Source organism: Rhagoletis pomonella, unplaced genomic scaffold, assembly GCF_013731165.1.
Source record: "Rhagoletis pomonella isolate Grant_MI unplaced genomic scaffold, Rhpom_1.0 Rhpom_scaffold_00010, whole genome shotgun sequence".
Classification (NCBI taxonomy): domain Eukaryota; kingdom Metazoa; phylum Arthropoda; class Insecta; order Diptera; family Tephritidae; genus Rhagoletis; species Rhagoletis pomonella.
The window spans coordinates 437,552-452,046 of record NW_023458564.1 but is presented as its reverse complement, the minus strand read 5'-3'; the positions used below and the strand labels follow the sequence as shown (position 1 = coordinate 452,046).

The 14,495-nt window shown below is 37.2% G+C and overlaps 2 protein-coding genes across 2 annotated transcripts; one reads left to right on the top strand and one right to left on the bottom strand.

Moving 5' to 3' along the window:
• Positions 1-235: 235 nt before the first annotated feature.
• Positions 236-8,891, top strand: LOC118746468. The gene is made up of 5 exons (XM_036480317.1): positions 236-266; positions 903-1,085; positions 1,172-1,292; positions 1,356-2,035; positions 4,564-8,891. The coding sequence occupies exons 1-5, from the start codon at positions 236-238 to the stop codon at positions 5,337-5,339; spliced, it is 1,791 nt and encodes a 596-aa protein (XP_036336210.1). The 3' UTR covers positions 5,340-8,891.
• A 4,860-nt stretch (positions 8,892-13,751) lies between these two features.
• On the bottom strand, positions 13,752-14,495 carry LOC118745927 (heat shock protein 27-like; the record flags this gene model as incomplete). Its single annotated transcript, XM_036479586.1, is given in 1 exon segment — positions 13,752-14,495. A coding segment is annotated over 1 exon segment (522 nt), but the record flags the coding sequence as incomplete, so codon positions are not given.

Sequence of the window (14,495 nt, the reverse complement as noted above, 5' to 3'; positions counted from 1 at the left end):
ATTTTCAATGTATTTTCGTTTGAGATAGGGCGTTTTTGAACCGAATTCTGAGATAGGGCGTTATTCAACCAAATTCTGAGATAGGGTGTTTTTCAATCAAATTCTTATGTATGTAGGGCGTTCTTGAAAAGTTTTCTGAGATAGGCCGTTTTTGAACTGGCTGCCGAGATAGGTCGATCTTCCACTCAGCCACCGATATGTACATACATACTTACGTGCATATACAAATTCCAACATGAATTCAAAAGCAGCTGCAGCTAAACTTTGTTAATTTTTTATTTTCTAATTATTTTCAATTTCTGTATAAACAAGTTTAGATATAAATTTCAAATCTTTATTGTTTTTATATTGGCACAAGGCTGCTGGCTCCTAACTTGGATTATATGTGAATCCTAAAAGATTCATATACGAGTAAAAACTTTTTTGTTTTTGAAACTCATATTTCTTACCTACCTAGGACTCCTTTCGGACTCATATATTCTAAACGCTCAGAATATGTTTGCGGGGACAGTAGTACTTCTAAACATCTTTTTGGGTGCATTGAATGCTTTTGCCACTGTGGCTGGGTGGACTCGATCCCTAGACCGGGAAACACCTAAATTAGAAAAAGTATATTCTAACAGCGTCGTCCCTCAGCAGGCATTGCCAAACCTCCGAGTGTATTTCTGCCATGAAAAAGCTTCTGATAAAATTCATTTTCCGTTCGGAGGCGGGGTGAAACGGTAGGTGCCTCCACGAATTGGATGGCAAGCTCAGCCAAACACTTGGAAAAAGTGTAAGCGTCAAAATATTATTATTATTAGCATGTTTTTTTCTTAGGTTTGGAGTTTTGTTTTATGCTTAAGTATGTATGTTTCAGCCATTTCAAAAACAATTCGCTTTGTATATATTCGTAAAAATAGCGTCTAAATATAATAAAATAAACCTCATTTCATTACAGTGGCGTAGCCTTGACATTTCTGGAATTGAGCGCAGACGTCTCTGTTGTTCAGTACTGTTCCATTGTGCTGCGGCTTTATGCGTTATTTGGTCACTTTGCGTGTTAATCGAACGTGCCGCAGATGATGTGAAACGTGGACTGATTGGTAAGTAACTATGTACTTGGTTTAATCTTTAGAGTAAGTTATCGGCTCTTAAAAAATTATGATTTTAACTATTGGATATTTTTTAGATTGGCCCTTTTGGACAAAATTGGCCGTAGTAACGGTGGGTCTTACGGGTGGCGTTGTCTTCATGTATATTCAATGTAAAGCTTATCTACATTTATGTCATCGTTGGAAGGCCAGAAATAGGTTCATATCAAAATACCACTCTAAAAAAGTATTATTGTTATTTTAAATTTTTTTCTGCTATAGGATTCTCCTCATTCAAAATGCACCAGAAAAAGTGCATCCCTTGTCGCCTCCATCACCCGCAATCACACATCGCGCTCGCCACGAAGGACCCAGCGAACCACACCCATGCAGCGCAAATGGGCCACCAGCTGGATGTGATGGCCCAAATGTCGAAGTAGTTGCCAATGGCGCTTCTGCCTCCAATGGCTACAACTATGCCTCTGCCGCTAGGACTGATAGTATTGCTGGCAGCATAGACATAGAAGGTGCGACGGCTCTTCATCAACATTCTCTTCACCACTACCATCTTCCGGCTGAGCAGCGTCGTCTGCAACAAACTGACGATCTTGATTCAGGCGCATTACCTGCAGCACATCATCACCATTTGACGCCACAACAACAAGTGGGACAAGTTGCTGTAGCGGCGAATATTGAGTGTGCTCAGCTGCAAAGTAATTATGAACGCGATTGGGCGTTGGATGATGTGGTTTCGCAGATCTCGTCCTTCCGCCCCTGCCCACAGGGATCCGGTAGCATGACACCTTTCCATGACTCAATACACAACGTACTCGAACATTCAGAGAATTCGAGTCGTGGCTCGGTAAATGACGTTTGCGGTGGTTCACGGCAAGATCTTAGCACTGGTGGTATTTCCACAGATACCGGACGGGAACATGCGCTTCAATTAAGCAGTTTTAGTGGTGAGTAAATTGTCGAATAATAAATACAGAAGATTGGTTATAGAATAGAAGCAAATTTTAAATACGTTCCTTATTTAGGGGCGAAGTTTTTATATCCTAATTTATTTGTCATAGTTAATTGTTTTTGCTTTTTTGTTAATTATTTACAAGAAGAACAATTATAAATAAGTGGTACACTAACTCAACCGGTAACGGCGAACTATCTAAATGGTCGCTGCGTGAGGCTCAGAAAGACTGCTACTCTTAAAGCTTAAACAGACGGCAGCGTTGATCCGGATCAATTCGGAATTATCTCGGGAGTTAACTAGCGTTGATCCGAATTAAGTCCTAGAGTTAATTCCCAAACTTAACTCGGATCAATTCGATGATAACCGACCAGAGAGCGTAGAATACAGAGAAAGGGCAAAACTAGCATGGGCATATATATACCTTTTCATCGGTAATGCAATCATCATACTAATTCAGATAGGAATCCAATTGAAATTAAATAAGAACTTATTTGAATTAATACGGTGACTGCATTACCGACGACATGCTAGTTTTGAATTTTTTTCGTGTTCTACGCTCTCTGAGCAAATTTAGCAAATTTAAAATTTTTAGGGTTTAGTTTTACTAAAAAAGTCAAAGACAACTAACAAAAACAACTTTAAAAAATATATGGGGTATTCACAACGGTGTCGTAAGTGTCGTATCGTTGTATGTCGTAAACTTTAAACGCCTAAGAAATATATTAAAGGAGTTCGCACAGTACCAACAAAGTCATATTATGATTTTTTGTAGTGCTAAAAAATAGTTGGTTGACGTTTAAAGTTCTCTAAACATTTATTTAAGCTTTTAAAGTTTATGACATACAGCAATACCATGATTCAATCATGCAGCAATACGACACTTATGACACCGTTGTGAATCGCTCAATAGAATTTATAATTGAATGAATAAAAAAATATTTAATGAATTCTGTACTAGCCATGGGATTCGAACCTACGACCTCGCGGCACGTAAATCCGCATTACTGCCGTCTGTCAAGGCACAATTTTGGTCAGGTCAATTGGCCCGTCAATCCGGATCAACATTGCCGTCTGTTTATGCTTTTACTTAATTTGTGTTGGGTTGTGTGGGCATGTTACGAGAGGTATAATGTCATCCGGGGACCCGCCACATGCCGGGCATACAGTAAGTACGTCGCGGTCTAGTCTGCTCAAGAGTTGAGACTGCTGCAGCAGCCACATGGCCTGTCTATACAAAGTCGGGTCCAGTGGTTGCGTCAGGCATTGTCCTTTAAAGCGCAGTTACCCACGGACGTAAGAACGGAGAACGTGTCAGGTGCCACGACCTATCTTATGGGATCTGCATGTTAAGAAAAACTCTCCACCGCATGACCGTAACGTAGACGTTGCTTCTCTCCCTCTCCACCAACAGCAAACTTGATATGTTTCTACGTACATCTACGCTACGCTACGTACACGTTCGGTCGTAACCACGCTCTTATTCGTAGAGATGCTTTCCGACGAGCCCTGTTGGATGCGCCGCTTCAAGAACGTGTCTGTTCGGGTGATCACGCCTGTAGCACCCTGCTAGGAGCTGATTGCAAAGCATAATGTTGTGTTCCCTTACTGGGATCATTTGGGCCCCGCTATGAAGGTGATGTTCGGGCGACATCAGAAGATGCCATGGCTGTCTGTAGTGCTCTGTTTGGCCAGTCTGTAGTTTCATCCACTGCATCCTGCTAGTCCCCGGCGACCGCACCTGCGCTGGGTGGTGCCCACCCCTCCCCTTTGTTTAATATTTATATTTTGAAGCTCCCGCACCCACCAGAGGGCGGAGGGAGTTTCGCAGTAAACGGATATCTCTCTGAAACTCGCTTGCTACTTCAACGCAAGGAGCTTAACTCTCTCCCCACGAAGTCAACGGAAACCATCTTCTCTACCTATCGCCCCATAAGTGCCGTTTTAGGAGTCGAATCACTACCAATTGCCTCACGAGACCCGCGTTACTCTGGCATGACTCCAACCATCTCTTCACATGCCGCCCCCTCAAAAACACCCCTTACTTTTTGGTCCAACGCCGTCGAAACAGCTTAAGATGTTAACATACAAAATCCAAATATATAAAAAGAACATTTATTATGTATGTATTGTTGGTTGCGAGGTATATAAATGATACTCATCCGCATTCATCCATATGATGGAGATAGAAAGTTCATCTCTTTTCTTTCCTTTCAAACATAGCTTTTGTAGTTTTAAAGTTAGTTTAAAGCTTTTCGAAATATTAAAGTTTTTCATTAAAGCTATTAAATAAGGTCATATTGACAAGTCGGATAGTATGTATGTATATCTAAATTGAATATGTATGTTTATACATATCGAGCTCTAATGACGAAAATAACGTCAGCGGTTGGGGCTCGATATGTTTCACATTAAACAATTTTTAATGTTTAGCCATTAATTTTTCTTTTAATATAAAATATGCTCTTAAATATTTCTAATAAACTCTTTGTTTTTTATTTTTTATTTCATTCTGATCAACAGGTAGTGGAGATCAAAAAGCACCCTCTATCAGCTCCGGTGTTTCGAATGCAGTGGCCAATGGCTTGGGTGGTTTCACCTACAAGCCACACACCAAACGCTACTCTAATTCATCGATTTTCATAGAGAATCGTGACATCCTCAATGACTCAATGGGCTTGAGCATGGAATCGTCAGTGGATTATCCAGCCACTGAGAGCTATCGACACTCGAGCGCGGTAACGCCGCCTAGTGTACCGGATGTCGAAGCCGTAAGTGAGCAGTTAGACCAATTTTTAGGAAAAGACCTGCGCCGCTACTCGGACACAAAACTCGTAATCGGTCCAGATAGTGAACCGATGCTGGGTGCACCAGTTAACGATGTCTTACTACCATCAGCTGTCCCCATAGAGCCGCTTTACCCAACAGCAACATCAACCGTACCGATAGGCGGCAGTAAACGTGTACGCCAACTATTGAAGCAGCACTCCGCTAGTGCGACGGATACTATTTTAGATATGGAATTGCCTACGTCTCCGCTGTCACCACCAGCAGCCTATGCGGCGCATATGACAATGCCAACAACACGTCAGACACAAGCATCTCTGCGTCGATCGTTGCACACAGTGGACGAGTTTGGAGCTTGTCGCCGCGCTGCGGAATCAATGAACAGTAGAGTTATGCCCAGCACTGCTGCAGCGGTTGGAATAGGAAGACCGCGGCAGCAGTATTCGTCGAAACCAATGTTTAAGTCGTTGCCAAATTTAAGTGGCAGTTGTGAAAATTTGCTCAGAAAATGAGCATTAATTTCTGTTCTGCCTAAATTTACAAAGTCCAATTCTTAAAAAAGAATACATTAAAATAGAAATAAATGTACTGAGTTGACGCTGCTCTCTAAGTTGTTGGGGTCGCACATATCCGTTTTTCTCTGTGCGGCGAACAACAGAAAAATACATAGTACATATATTTGCGTCCAATATTTATTCACGCTTAATGAGTTTTTAGATGATCCCATTGGGTCACACACGCGTACTATGTGAAACATTTCAATATTCGCTGGTGTCGGAGTGGAGCTTAGCCAAAAACACAGCGATTGCGATCAGCCTGTAGCGAGTAAACTGTAGCTAGTAAAGTACGTAGATACCGATGTATCAAAAAAGCCATGAAAAAATCAAATAGAAAAGTTTATTGAATTTTTAATCTCACGCTCTAAACAGGACAAATCCAATATTTAGTATTGAAATAGAATTTAATAAACTTTGCAGTTTTTTTGTTTTTTTTTTCAATATATAATATGTTTATTACGCCACAATAATAATAACAAAAAATTTGTTTCGTTTTGTAAAACTGGCAGTTTGCAAAATTTGCGTTTATAACATTTTATACATGTATCGTATCTAATCATACTTAAGGTAAAAGAATTGTTGCGTGCATAATCTATTAATTACTTTATGCAATACAGACATAATTCCTGTTTATTTACATACCCTTGTTGCGGATTAGAAATAAAAATGTACGAAATTTAAAATTGAATAATATGTACTATATTGTATTTTCAATCTCAAAACAAGAACTATATCTACAGCTAAAAGAAAACATTATCTACACACAAAGCCTGAAAGCACAGCGAATTAGACAAGACATTTTTCAGCCATACGCTTCTGGTAAAAAAATGCCGACGTTTGTTTCACTTGTTGAAGTAATATTTTGGTTCTAATGGGTCGATTATGGATTGCAACGCAACCTCAATTGGATCGCCGATAGGAGAAAATGTATATTATGAATAACAACTATAGTTAAGTCATACATAGTGGAAAATAATAGAATTTTGAATTAAGCTGAAGAAACGGTTGAAAAAATACATAATTTATCTCAATCAAAATTTCCGCAGCAACCACAAAAATGCAGTTGTCAATATAGCAACTCAACTCAGTTGCCAGTTTTAGTTTGCCAGTTGCCATCTGTAATACATACCATTTCAGCCACTGGCAATATGTACATATCGAGGGCTTATATTCAATACACTCTACCTGTAATTTTCACAAAAATTTGCTTCTGACATAAAAACCATTTAAGACTTAACTGTCACAGCTAATATTAATGCAAGTTTGTGAGTAGAATTTACTAATGGATTTCAAGGCTAGAATTAATATCAGTGATGACTGCTATGTCCTATAGGGATTCTAAGATCAGAAATTAGTATTTATGAAAATTGCAGATAGAGGTTATTGAATATACATAAGGCTCGATATGCTCATCAAATTGTTATTAATTGGTTATACTGGTTCCCTTAAAGTAAACTAATGAATTTCAAGACTGCTAATGTTACAACAAAAAATTATATTGAGAAATTTGGGCTAAATTCGGAAAAGCGTTTAATATACCTAATTTACTTCCAGTTGTTTCTAAATGAGTAAACAACTTTAATTTAACTATGTGCATAGTATAAGACTTTTTAAAAATATTCTGGAAAAATGTATGCCTCCCATAACTTTGATGAGGCATTAAATACAAAAATGTCAGCTTTTATAATGCTGATAAGATACAACCATACATATTTTTGGCAAAGCAGTTTCTGTAACTTCCTTTAAGGTTTTAACAATGTTCAGTTTTGCTGGCTTCCCTATGTTTCTTTCTAAAGCTAAGATCCCATTATCGGCACAATGGGCCGATTTCCCACGCTCTTCATGTACCGGTAGTGTGAACAAACATAATTTTTCGAAATGCGGCAATTTGAGCCGAAATTATGCTGACTATAAGCAACCAAAATTAATATTGCTGTACCGATAATGTGAACACTCTTTTGCTAATTGTAGAACAACCAAATTGTAAAAAAATGCGCCGAATTTTATCGGGCGCTCATGCCGCGATCAACCTCGACAATTTGCTTATTGTTATTAATCAAGCGCGATAGTGATCACGTTGTACCGATTATTGTCACATATTTTTATTGGCCGGTAAGCACCGAAAAAGATTGTCACAATATGCGAATAATGGGACCACTCAAAACGGGGTTGTACACAATTTTTTTAATACATATGTACCAATCAAGCGCGATGAAAATCGGTACATATTGTGCTATTTGCGCCGATAGTGGGATCCTAGCTTAAGACATAGATTATTGTTATGTTAATATAGACTTCAAAAAGAAAGCCGAGCGACGACAAAGCGAAAAATGATCCTAAAATATAATCTTTATCACGTTGTAGCTTATGTAATTATATCGGCTCGCTTTCCTGAGAAGCTCTAGGGCAGTGAAATTAGTCGATTAATTAAACTCTCCTTTAGAATCTACGTGGTGTAACAAACAATAACCACCGTAACCTACTAATATTTTCAATGGTAGATAAAATTTATATCTTTTGACTGAATTGTCCGTTCCTTCCTCCTCGATTTTGCATCCCAAATCTGAGCTAAAGAGATTTAGATCGCACTCATCTTAAAAAATTTTAATTTTCGATTTTGTGTGAAAAGGCCCTTTTGGTGGGCCTGTTAGCTGTGTTTTAATCGTTGACAGTTTTTTTTTTAACGATATGTCTATAGTTGTCTTTGCCAAAAATATTATGCTGAACTTCTTCATGTTTTGAAGGCACACTACATTTTCTGTAAATTAGCGAAGGCAAATAGTAGCATAACGAAACAACCATCCAAAATATTAACTGCCCTTACTGACAAGCAGATATCAGACAAGATTTGTGGTAGTGAAACAGAATACAAGCTTGGGTCTAATTCAAAGGGATGAATTAGTGGCTGCCATTAAATCTATCAATACTATAGCAGTAAATCGGGAATTCACTTGGTTTTGTGATGAGCATCAGAAAAAATTTGGTTGTACGAAGTAACCTGTTTTAAGGCAGTTTTGTGTGAATTTAGCTTTAATTAAATATTCATCCAAGCTTGGATGACGATTTGCAATAAAACATAAAAGTTTAGGTACATTTTAGCTGGAAACTCAATTCAAATATTGGATTTGGCCTATGTGTGTTCAAAAAAGTCATATCTCATAACACATACATACATAATATAAGTTCATCAGAACAACATTGTTTCGTTTATTTCAGCATTTGCTTTAACCATTTATTGAACCACAGACAAATGGTCGAGTTAAGTTGATGCTTAAAAAACTGTGATTTTTCTATTATGTAATTTTTAGACTTGATTTGCGATTCGAACATACATACAGACAAAATGGCAAGAATACACATTTTTTTTATTTTTCTTTTGCGTGAATACATGATTTTGAATTGTGTAAATGAATAAATCAATGGATCGAAATAATAAAAAAGCAAGTTTTAGAGAGTACCTACATATGTATTCCCTTTTTTGTTTGCTATTCAGTCATGCAGGCCAACGTTTGCTCTCATTTTGCCTGTCCATGAATGCAAAATAACTTTATAAACATATTACAACAAAATATGCATACATACATACATACAATTAAATGATACCAAACTAAAAGTAAATCGATGCAACTAGCAAAACATATTTTTCTATAATAAACGGTTGCTTAGCATTTCGCCTTAAAAAGTTTAATTTTGTAAAAAAGTAATTGTTGAAGTACTTTTTCAACGCCAATACCAATTAGCAAATAAACCTAAGAAGATACATCTCGTTCACTCCCTTGGCAGATTTCGGCTAGCTTTTTAACCACACCAAAATAACGTTCCCACGACAGTCGGGCCTACGAAACAGGAACGACCCAGACTTATATCTGGCCAAGGACTCTCACTCCAGCATCACTCTGTAAAACCTCTTTGGGGAGTTTGTATACTGTTACGACAACAACAACGATTGGTTGCATTTAAGTGCGAATCGTATAATTATACGAAAATTGTCCGTGGTTTGCCAAGCTAGCCGGGTATAAAATACGGAACGGAATGGAGAGAAATACAGTTTCTTTGTTTATGTGTTTTTGGCCAATACCTTTTCTCCCCTTAATACTCCGGCCTCGACTAAAAATAAATTTGTAGTTGCTTACGTATTTACTTAATTATTATATACATTTTTCTTTCTTTCGATTTCTGTAAAGTATTTATAAATACATACATGCAAATTTGCGATTACAAAATCATAAAAAACAGAAATTTTACAATTAATTTAATTAATACAACATGCTATTATTAATATTAAGTATAAATCGCATACTAAAAAGAACCATGAATAATATTACCTATATTAATGTAATTTTAAAACAAAAATAAAAAAATAAAAGTTTTTTTGTGAATAATAAATGCAAGTAAAATGTAGTTTTTATCCAAAAATTGCCAAACTACATATGTACGTACATACTTATGTAAACATAATATTATGCTCATTTACCAAAAAACTGGCATCTATATATAAATACGCCACAAGAAAATTTTGCAATCCCTTTTTTGAAGGCACGGTTTGCTCGATTTCAATGAAACATACACCGATTTAATTGACATAACTTCCTCTAATCCAGAAATGTTAAACCCGACATATAGGGGGCGTGACATCTGACATATAGACTAAAATGTGAAAACCTCTATATCTCTAAAATCAATTATCCTGGGGAACTGAAACTTAGTACAGATGCATAGATTGTAAATACCCTACTTACGGTGAAAAATTGTGGGTACTGGAAAAGTGGGCGTGGCACTGGCTCTGGAACCGCTTATGCTAACGTCCCGAAATTTTACACAGCAACATATGTTGTAAATACCGTACTTACGGCGAAGAGGTAAATTTTGGAAAAGGAGGCTTGGCACCGCCCATAGAAACTGAAATTCTCATATCGCTTATCGCTGGAACCACTTATTATAAGGTAATGCAATTTTATACACATATAGAATCGCAAGAATCATTCAATAGGGAACCATTTTCTCCCAGATTTTAAAATCGCATTGAATGATTGTTGCTTTGTGCAAAAGTTTTTAGAAGGATCAGTGTGTTTGTCTTCCGATAGTTGGCGGAGGGATTGAGAACTATCCTTATCATATTATGATCAGATTTGTTTCACTTTTAGAACTCATATCAGTAACATTAAATTTGGTGTAACTTGATAGCCCAGTCGTGTGATGAAAAAATATTGGGCTTTGGCCAAGTCTTGACAAAAATCCCGTGTGAAACCATGGTTAGAGAAGGAAATATTATCTTTTGTTGTAAGCCTTCAAGATACTTTCTCAACCGTTAACGATTGAAAACTCCAAACAATCTAAGTCCAACAATAGATTTACATACATACATATATACCAATGGTGGGCAAACGCGGCTCTTTGAGCCAAATGTGGCTCTTTACTTAGGAAAGTGTAGCTCTTTTTACTCTCTCTTTGCTTAGTACATTTTGGCTCTTCAATTATTAAAATACATATTTTTTGCTGGACATTCTTTTCCATTGTGTTGTTTTTTATTTTATTCTTTTTATATACACATACGCAAATTGAGATCGGAATATTACCCGCAATTGGAGAATGAAAACTAACAGAATCTGTGGGGTTTTTAAATAAAAGAAATTATCCCAAGGTGGTTATCAGGCGAAAGAAGGGGGGCTGAACACCTTTCGCAGAGAACACGGCTGACTTCCAAAACGTCAATTCCATTGCATACGTACCAAAATATATTCAACTAAGTGTGATTGAATTTGACATTGCTCTCAGAAGAACCATCCTATAAAGTCAAGTTGAAAAAATTTTGTATGAATTTTAAATCGATTGTTTATATTTTTTTGCATAATAGTACCTTAAAAGAGAGCCTACCTGAGTTGTCAATCACACCTTGTTTAATACACCTTGATACGTACCAAACGCAACTATTGTTTGACAATTAGTCTGTTCCAATAGCAGTCCGGCTTACAGGATTTAGTCAGAACTTACAGGAAGTCGTTCCTATTGACACAAAACCTGTAAGTGGGAACACATTTGAGAGAGTAAATGAGCAACTGTTCCTAGTCAGAAGTTACAGGATTTAGTCCGGAGATTTTTTTCCTGTAAGTTCATGAAAAGTGTCAAACGATCAGCTGATTTACATGTGCAAACAAAAACAGAAAGCAGTGAAAGCAAAGAAGCTTATATTTGTTAAAAAATGGAAGTAAACAACGAAATATTTGAATATGTATAAATTTTAATAATTATTTAGTGATATTTCAGCCAAATCGGTGTAGCACCAATGACATGTAAACAAACCGTCTGACGTTTTTACAGGAAATAGTGCTTTTTGCGTTCCTATGCACTTCTGCATCTGTTCTCCTTTTACTCTCATTTGAGAGCGTAAAATTGTAGTTTGACAGTTCCACAGGTTTTAGTCCGAAGTTCAAAGGAACAGACTAATAGTATACTTTTCCGAAAAGTTATCGAAACGTATCGCTAGAGTAATCAGCGCATCAAAAACAAAGTTGATGCTTCGTTTGGTTTTAGTTACCATTTGGGTTTTAAAAATGGAAAATACCGAAATGGTGATCATTGTTTTACTAAATATTCAAAATATGCAATAGGTGTGTACTCGTACGCCTAACTATCTAAAGTTTTAGAAAACTTTTACTGGTTTTGCGTTCTCGTACCCCAAAAACTTGCAAAGTAGGGGAAATTGAGAGAGCAAAATGTGAAAGAGAGCTGCAAATTTCTGCTGGAAAAATGTTTCCCAGCGAAAACTTGCAAGTAAGAAAATCAGCTGATCACAAACACATGTTTGTAAATAAACAAAAGAAAATATGGCCTTTTTGAGTTATTTATTGCAAATTTTATTATTAATGCTAGTATATAACTAAAAAGTGCGTAAATTTAATAAGCACAACGTTTGTTGAATTTATTTTTCGTTAATTTGCTATTAATGCATTAATTAAAATGCAGTTTGTTTACTTTAGGGCCGGTTGTTCAATGTCTGATTAGCACAAATCGGAGGTAGAAGCTCCGGTTAAGCACAACCACTGCTTTATCGATCACATGTTACATGCATGATGTCGAAATCGTCGATAGTGTAGTGGTAGTGATAACCAGACATTGAACAACCGGCCCTTAGTGCGTGCTGACTATGGTTGCCGTATGACATTTTTCGTTTGTACCATAAATTTCCTTTAAATATACCAAAATAGATTTAAATGCAACATGCTAAAATGTTGTTTTGCTGAAGTTTTCGGTTTGGTAGGTTGATTGTTGAAATGAAAATTTTATAATTTTAAACCTACTCTATTACATTATTTTGGATCAAAGATGGGTGTTTGGAGGAGATACTCTTGTTTTTAATGCGTCACTATGTGATATCAGAAATAATTATGAGAAAAATAACTTATTCATTCCGATATAATTAATTCGTATTTTAAAAAGGGTTTTCTTAACCAAAACTATTCAATTGTATAAAATGCCAAATCGGGGGAAAATGCACCAAGCAGAAAATAAATTGCCAAATTAATCACCAGTGGCAACTGTGCAAGTGATCAGATGTTTCGAAGGTTGCAAGTTTTTGCAAATTTTGCGTTCTCGTACTTCTGTTGATATTTCGTCTCTTTGAGAGCGAATGCTGCTGAATTCTCAGAACTTTTTCTGCTGGAGAATTTTGTCCTCTCAATACGAGTACACACCTAATGTATCACCCGATTTACATGATTCAAGTACTTGAAAGCAATTCTTGCTCATTCTCTTTTGTGTTTTCTATTTGCTTTTACAGGTTTCAATTCTGTTGAATTCAAGTTTTTGGTTCTTTAAATGGGAAGCAACGAAAATGCCAAAAGCAAAGCAAGAAAGTTGAAACGACTTGACGGTACAGACGCATGTGTACTCGTCCCTTTTCTTCTCACCCCCTCTCTTCCACATGCGAGCAGAATTGAATTCAATACTTCAACTGTGTAAAAGCAGTCTATATGTTGCAATGTTTTGCAACTCTGTAAACACAAACAGTTTTAGGGCCAGTTGTTCAATGTCTGGTTATCACTATCTGAACACCTTTTGCAGAGAACACCTTCCTGCGTAGGCGGCCTTTGGCCGCGCTTATGGATTATAACCCTTATTACGTAGAATTCTCCTTTCTGTGTGACTTAACTGGGGCTACCGCCGCAGTGATGTAACCTTAGGAAAGGATGAGGTAACTAGAATTCCCTTTCTGCGTGGTAGACCTGAATGTGAGCGCTACTAAACCCCACCCAAAAGTTGACGCTTGCATTGAGCTGTGTAGGGCTTATCTTGCCAAATTTACCTTGATTATTTATAATTTCCCAAAGATAAAAACAATAAAATTACTAGAGTACAAAAAACTTAAGATTTATTTGTTGAACAAATTCAGTTTACAGGCAGTTAAAAACACTCATGTACGCACTTTAATACTACATAGTAGTCAATTTCAAAATACAATTAAAACATAAAATAGTACAAGAATTCAGTTACTTGAAAAAAATACGTACTAAGATCTAGCTGATGCAAAAGAATGTTTGTATTTCATTTGTATGTGTATGCTTCGTATCGTCTTCTCCACGAAGCTACCACCTACTTCGCAGATTTCTTATCTCCATTCTCCTTTGGTTTGCCTTCGTTGGCAGCTTCTTCAGGCGCCTTAACACTCAAATGAGCCGGCCCAGTTTGTTGTATTTGGACTATGCGTTCATTTGCTTTAATAGCCTTACTTGGTGGTGGTGGTGCCTTCACCGTCAAAACACCATCTGATGAAATTGTAGACACAACGTCTTTGGGATCATAGTCTTTGGGCAGTGTGTACTTGCGGATGAAGTGGCGTTGAATCAATCCATGATCATCTTCTCGCTCTTCGTGTTTGCCCTCCACAATAACAGTTTTGTCTACAGTTTTAACGGTTAATTCCTTTGGTTTGAACTGCGACACGTCCATGCACACCTGGAATCCATCTTTGCCAACTGTAGGTATCAATGGCGATCCATCGCCGATGTCTTTGCCCAAAAGGGAAGCACGTCGTGCTAGCATTTGCGAACGGTCGTATGGTGCAAGACGGCGACGTGGATGCAATAATAACGAATGATTGTGTCTGGTCGGTCG